Genomic DNA, 6796 nt, shown 5'->3' with positions numbered 1-6796 from the left:
TTCAATCTTCAGTTTCACGACTCGAGTTGTGTCAGTCAGTTCCGTTACTATTGACAAATGGCCCCCAACGCCAAGCCAGATGACTGACTCAAGGAGCGTTCAATGTCGATTCCAGTCCCTGCTCATTCAAAACGATTTCGGGCCGTAGTCGGTAAGCATTTCAAGCACAAAGAGTTCTCGTTAAATGGTGCTCAAATGATCCTGAACGAGCCGCCGTAATCCTGAAACACGTGTTGGATGTATATTTCCCGAAAAATGACGTATGCTTGTAGGACGAATGCTTCTTTTCCTTCGAATTTTAGGCAGAAACAAGTGGATTTAGTGCTTCCAGATCCTTCATGTCTTCGGTGAATCAGCTCGTCCGCCAGATCTCTGCCGATTATCAGAAGGTGAGGTGGACGAGACGGAGGGAATCAAAACAAACGAAAGCCACAAAACCTTATCTTATCAGCCTCAACCTCTTATCTGTTATCGGCAATATCAGGCAGGCGGTGTGGCAGATCTCCCGGAACAACCATTTTCCACCGCCTTCCGCAAAGAAGGAGATCTCCAGGCCGCCTCAGGCAATCCTGGAGAAGCTACGCCTAAGTACGGACTACGGAGCCTCCTTCTATTGCACAGCCGTGTCTATGCAGCACTATTCCTATCTCTCGCTCGCCAGTCGAGCCACTGCAAATCCGCGTCGCTGTATGTTCCTTCTCCTTTGCCTGCTCTGCGGCAAACGAGTCCCTCGCACCATGTTTCTTCCAGTCAACAGTCAAATGAAATAGAGACTAACATCACCTTCCTCCTAGACCTTCTCGTCAACTCGGTGAGTTTCGCTCGCATGGGCATTACAGCCCTCCGTTACAGCCCCCAAGGACCCTGCGATCGCGCGAAACAAGACCACGTTCGCCTGGGGCGATGATGTCTTCGAGCATGGCGGACTTAATTCCCAGGCACACGGCGGTCGCATTTCTCTGTAGTGTTCCGAGCACAGGGGAGCTATGACCTACGATACGACTGCCGAGAAGCCGGAATTTGACATGAAGAATGTGAATACTCAGGGTTCTCAGCGGTCTAGTTCTCCTGAGACCAACCGCGCTCGGCAGACTGATGGTGGCAAATGCATAGAAGGACCGCGAGTACGCGATTAGCGATCGGCACTTGGAACAATTATGGAGGGAAGGAGGGAAGGAGGGAAGGAGGGAAGGAGGGAAGGAGGGAAGTCCCAGGAAGTTGGACTTCGTCGTAAGTGGATATTTAGGTTGATGTTGGGACGTAAACTGAGGAGTATCGCTTCCAGGATACGCGAAAGGTCCGGACTGTAGCTTGTTCTAATCTCAACCTCGATACACCCTGTCCATTCCCTAGCTCGGATGCCACAAGACATGTCTGCTCTCGGCTGTTGGTGCGACGCTTCTCAACAAGCCACAGACTTCATCTTCCGAAAGAGAAGGCTTGATCAGACAAGTCGACCGTCCTCTGCAAGGGGTTTGAAACCCAGCCATATGACTGACTGCCCCTGGCTGCGCAGAACCCGTCCTCGTCCGCCGCCCCCTTGGTGTTTATAAGGGGGGAAAGTTGGTTCACTAAAATCGGAAGTTTCAACGGACATGTTTGAGTATCATGAAATAGAAAATAAGAGAATATGTAATCGCACACAGCGATTTGCCCCTAGGATGCATTTGATTGGGACTTCTCCAGATAGGTGCAATGGCATCTACTTGACCAAATAATCGAAAATAAGAGAAAATGTGTAGTCTACTTACAGCTGCAACTATTGCACAACATATGGCCAAAGCATAATCAAAACGGTATTATTCATTACTATTGTAATTCATAGGTAGGTTCAAATCACCCGCGTCCTTAGCATCAGACAAAGTCATGTATATACACATCTCACAAAAGAACAATCATATCGTCGCCCTCTCCTCTAAGCGATCGGCGCATAGAAGCTGAACATGCCGCTGGGGTCATACTTCTTCTTCAAGCTCTGCAGACGGCTCTGTCTCCAGCTCTCGCTACCATACCAGCCCTCGGAGCCCTCATCACCATACGCATAGTTGACGTACGCGCGCACATCCGCGGTGCCGCTCGCGTCCTGCAGGATCTGACGCAGCTGGTTACCCAGCTTAGCGGCCTTCTCGTCCAGCTCGGCACCGTCAGGCTTGTAGGTGATCAGGGGGGCGGAGAGGATGTTCTCGTCACGGTAGGCAAAAGCGGTGCTCTTGGCGTCAATCGCCTTGACGCCTTCCATGGAGTAGCCTTCGAACATGAAGATGGAGCCGTTGAAGGCGGAGGAGCCACGGACGGCATCCGCGAAGACCTGGTAGGCCTGCTTCTGCGCGGCCACGTTGTAGGTCTCAAGGTAGTTGGGGAATCGCGGGTTGATGAGACCGGACTTCTGGCAGGGCACGGAGTCAAGAGCGATGTTGGTCCACGCGGCGAGGTCGGTGTAGGTGCCGCTCTGGGGGTCGGTGGAGATGGGACCGATTTCTTCGAAGGGAGCTGTGTAGGCGGAGTCGACTTCCTTGACGCCTTCCTGGATGATGTACATGATGATGACGGGCTAGAGGTGTTTATTAGACACTGGTATGAAAGGCAAGTTGAAGAAAAAGAAAGGACTCACGTTGCTGGCATCAGCATCGGGGTTGTTCAGCCAGTACGACCAGTTGATCACACCGGCAGGCTGGGTACCGTTCTTGAGGAGATACTTGTTGGCAGCCTCGTAGACCTGCTCGACCTTGTCGCCGCTGAAGGTGATGGTCGAAATGGCCCAGTCCTTGTGCTCGATGTCGAAGACCTTGGAGGTGACGGAAGTGACGATACCGAAGTTGTGGCCGGCGCCCTTGACGGCCCACCAGAGCTCAGAGCTGGAGTCCAGAGTGGCAAGAGTGCCGTTGGAAAGCACGATGTTCATCGACTCGAACTGGTCAGCAACAAGACCGTGGTGGCCCTGAAGCCAGCCGTGGCCACCACCCAGGGCGGGACCGAGGTAGCTGACACATTCGCAGGTACCAGTGACTAGTTAGATTGAATTAGCATCCCATAGTTTTTTCCACTTTAGTGCTTTTGTATACGATTGGGACAAGACTTACCGGTCTGCTTTCCAGCCTCCCAGAGCGTGTCAGTCACCAGCTTAGACTTGGTTCCACCAGCAATGGTAACCGTCTTGCCATCCTCGGCGACATCGACACCGCTAAGCTGATCCAGGTAAATTTCGATACCACTAGTCATCTTGCCCAGGGTAGTGATGGCTCCGTGGGCGCCATTGTAAGCCAGGAAGGGCAATTCCTTCTTGTTGGCGAATTTCACCTATTCCGTGGCATTAGCGGATTGATGCTGTACCACCCCGATGCAGTGGTGGAACCAATATGCGCTGGCAATGTGCGGGGAAATCATAACATGTGAAAAAGGAAAAATGTGAAACAAAAGCAGAGAAAGATAAATAGATCGACAAAATAGAAAAGTCAAAAGCTTACCGTCTCAACGACATCGTTCTCTGTGCTAGGAACGACAACGATGTTCACGGTGGGCAACTCCAGATTGGACCACCGAGTGGAAGCCTTCTTGAACTCATCCGAGCCAGGGTAGTAAACCTTGGCAGAGGTCGAAAGCTTCTCACTGAGTTCCTTGTAGTCGGCGTCGCGAGACCACAGGTTCCGAGTGACAGGCAGGCTCTGACAGGCCGAGGTAACAGCCCACGCGGCGATGGCGGTGACCACTTGCAAACGCATTTTGACTCAAGAGGCGAAAGGTTATATCGCGGTGGGTTAAGATGCAGGAGACAAAAGGTAAAAGGAAGACCCAAAATAAGGGCGCGCGCACAACTGGCCCCTAGTTCAACACCTGCAGGAGAAATGCAGGAGACGAAAAGAGTTCTCACTGAAGGAAGCAATCTAATAAAGTATAATTCCGCTGGATTTGAATCCCTGTCGGCCACACGAGAGAGTTGCTCGGAGAGAGAAGAGAAGGATTCGAAGTACTAGGTAAAGTACCGATATTATAGTTGGAAAGCCTGGACATTGGCTGATGTCCCAATCTCCGACTCGTCCGTCCGGTGTCTCAGACTAAATCCGGCCTAATGCAAGCTAGCATTAGCCATGGCGCATGGGTCGGCGACCGCGTGCTTGGGGCGCATGTTCCGATTCAATTTTGGCTGGAGGCGTTCTCCACCCGGACAGTATATTAGACTCTGCAACTCGGATGGTACCATTGGTTCGAGGAAATCAAGAACCACCCCTGAATTATTCTCCAAAGATACCCATCGGCCGTGAATAATGGTACTAGCACTTCGGAGTAAACCACTAAAAAGATAACTAACCCGTTAGCTCTACGGAGTCGGATCTTTGCGTTTTCCTGGCGCTAGGGAATCCTTCGCCACGCGACAGAGCCGGGATGCGAGGGTCTCAAAAATCCAAACAATGGGATTCAAAGTTAAGGAATTAATTTAGTCGGAGCACTCGGAATCCTCCCAAACCTTGACAGCGACCATGGGGTGCAGAGAACAGCACTGGGCGCCCCAAAAACTCAGTGTTAACCGAACGCTCTCCACTTGCGAGAGCTAATCAGTAATCAAGAACAATCTCCAATCTCCATAATAATGCCACCGTTAACTGGTATTTTGTTCGATCTGAAGGATTCCGGCAAGGACACCGGTACTGGTGGCGACCGCAAATTTCGGTCCTTATTTTTATTTTTAATTTTTTTTTTTTCTGTTCTTACTTGGTCTTATTATAGAAGGGGGCTGGAATGGCTGTATACATGTGGCACTCGGTCCCCTCCTTGGTTTATTAGCAATCGAATAAACGGCTGCGCGAAGTTCGCTGAGCGGTGGTGTGAGAAAGACGTGTCAACCTTCTTGTATCGCATTGAGAAATCAAATCAGACTATTCCTTTCGACCTCGAACTCTCCCGGACCTACACCTATTCGACATGTCTATCTAAACAACCCCTGTCAGTTAGTACGCAGGAGCCATGTCGACCTTCATTTCCGGCTTGATGGCCAGGGCTTCCGAGCAGGACGCTGCTCAGGCGGCCTTCCACAAGTCCACCGTCGAGTCGTGGACACTGTATGCATTCGGAGTCGCTGCGACCATTCTCAGAACATATGCGCGAGGAAATGCGGTGGGATACAGGAATCTACGATCGGACGATTATCTCGTGTGGGTCGGAGTTGTTCGTGCCCCCAGGGATCCTTGGTGGCCTCGACGTGTTGCTAATCTAGTGCATGATCCCTGCAGTTATTCTACACGGCGCAGACGGCCCTTGCGTACAGCGTGGGCAAGTCCGCGAATGGTCTCGCCAACAGCGGTATGACGGACGCGCAGCGGGCTGCGTTGTCTGTCGACGATCCCGAGTACCGATTCAGGTACGTCTCTATACCGTTCTAAACGTTCTAAACGCCGGGAAATACGCGGGATATTAATACAAAATGTGGTGATACAGGGTTATCGGATCGAAGATTCAACTGGCAGGCTGGACGACATATTCGGCTCTGATATGGGCGCTCAAGTTGTCTATGCTGTGTTTCTACGTTCGACTTACGGTACGATAACCATCCAGTAGAATATCCATCACTGGATGGCGCAGCAGCTGACACCGAATGAACAGGACGGACTCGGGAAACGCTATCGTGTTCCCGTTTGGGTCGGCTTCGGTCTCGTTGTCGGAACATTCATTGCCAGTATCATCACCATCCTGGGAGCATGTCGACCAATTCACAAATACTGGCAAATAAATCCCGACCCTGGAAGCAAGTGATCCCCTTCAATCCGCCACTCTTCGTCTGCTAACCGTTCTCGTTGACTGTAGACGTCTGTCAAGCCGGTGTCTCTAAGCCCATCGTCTGGGTTTCCTTCGCCGCGAATGTCTCCACCGACTTATACCTCATCTTTATCCCGATTCCCATGCTCTGGAAATCTAGTCTCAAGCCGATCAAGAAGATCGCTTCGACGATTGTGCTCAGCACGGGAATCTTCGTTCTTGTCTGCGCGACTCTGAAAAGTGTCTTCGTGCTTGTGGTGAGTAACACTCATGATGAACCCTGATCACCGGCCTTGTCTAGGTTCTCACGTTCTTCCCATCATTAGGAACCGATAGACGGCGCCCAACTAAGTGCATCCTGGGGCACCCGTGAAGCCTTCGCAGCCGTGATCACCACCAACCTGCCCATGATCTTCCACATCCTGCGCATCTGGCTCAGCAAGGTCTTCGGCAGCGCGTTCTACTCCACCGGACAAACATACAAGACGCCGTCGGGCGGGTTCAAGACCATCGGAGGCGGTGCCTACGGAGAATCCCAGAGTCGAAGTAACCGGCGCGGACCGGCCAGCCACCCGAACACCATAAACATGACGTTCACGGAGAGCGAAGAGCGCATGATGAACGAGGAGATCAAGATGCAGAATCTAAAGGCATTCGACGGGTCCTCGGCAGCAGAGGCTGGTCATGCGGGCGGAAACGGCGATGTGGCTGCTGGAGCAGGAGGGATTGTCGTCTCGAACCGCGTGGAGGTCACCAGTGAAGATCGTCGAAGTAGTCACAACAGCAGTGAGCCGCCGGCGGAGCGGGTTCATGAGACCTGGTAGATTTTCTGCGACCGGCTTGGTGGGATACATTGGCTTCTACTTATATTATACACACATAGACGGACTGGTTGGAGTTAATATGGATGGATTCACGACTATGCTACTTATTGTTATTAGAGCGTCAATGTGAACTTGGCATTTGGCATTACAGCGTCGATTCTACGCTTAGCAGGAATGCCATCCACGTCCGACGTAACATGGCCGTAGACACTAACGCCGACCCT

At 51.8% G+C, this 6796-nt stretch overlaps 2 protein-coding genes across 2 annotated transcripts; one reads left to right on the top strand and one right to left on the bottom strand.

The window, feature by feature from the left end:
• Positions 1–1805: 1805 nt before the first annotated feature.
• On the bottom strand, positions 1806–3920 carry P170DRAFT_407440 (putative FAD-dependent oxygenase). Its single transcript, XM_024846682.1, has 4 exons — positions 3465–3920; positions 3081–3297; positions 2612–3006; positions 1806–2551 (listed from the first exon to the last, which is right to left on the bottom strand). Exons 1-4 carry the CDS (start codon positions 3717–3719, stop codon positions 1916–1918), a joined length of 1503 nt encoding a protein of 500 aa, XP_024704054.1. The 5' UTR covers positions 3720–3920; the 3' UTR covers positions 1806–1915.
• A 968-nt stretch (positions 3921–4888) lies between these two features.
• P170DRAFT_455637 (uncharacterized protein) lies at positions 4889–6572 on the top strand (the record flags this gene model as incomplete). The annotated part of the gene is made up of 6 exons (XM_024851549.1): positions 4889–5160; positions 5226–5353; positions 5431–5530; positions 5596–5737; positions 5797–6005; positions 6075–6572. The coding sequence occupies exons 1-6, from the start codon at positions 4960–4962 to the stop codon at positions 6570–6572; spliced, it is 1278 nt and encodes a 425-aa protein (XP_024704053.1). The 5' UTR covers positions 4889–4959.
• Positions 6573–6796: the final 224 nt, after the last annotated feature.

Source organism: Aspergillus steynii (assembly GCF_002849105.1).
Source record: "Aspergillus steynii IBT 23096 chromosome Unknown P170scaffold_4, whole genome shotgun sequence".
In the NCBI taxonomy this organism is placed as follows: domain Eukaryota; kingdom Fungi; phylum Ascomycota; class Eurotiomycetes; order Eurotiales; family Aspergillaceae; genus Aspergillus; species Aspergillus steynii.
The sequence above is the reverse complement of the archived record's forward strand: the minus strand, read 5'-3'. Positions and strand labels throughout refer to the sequence as shown.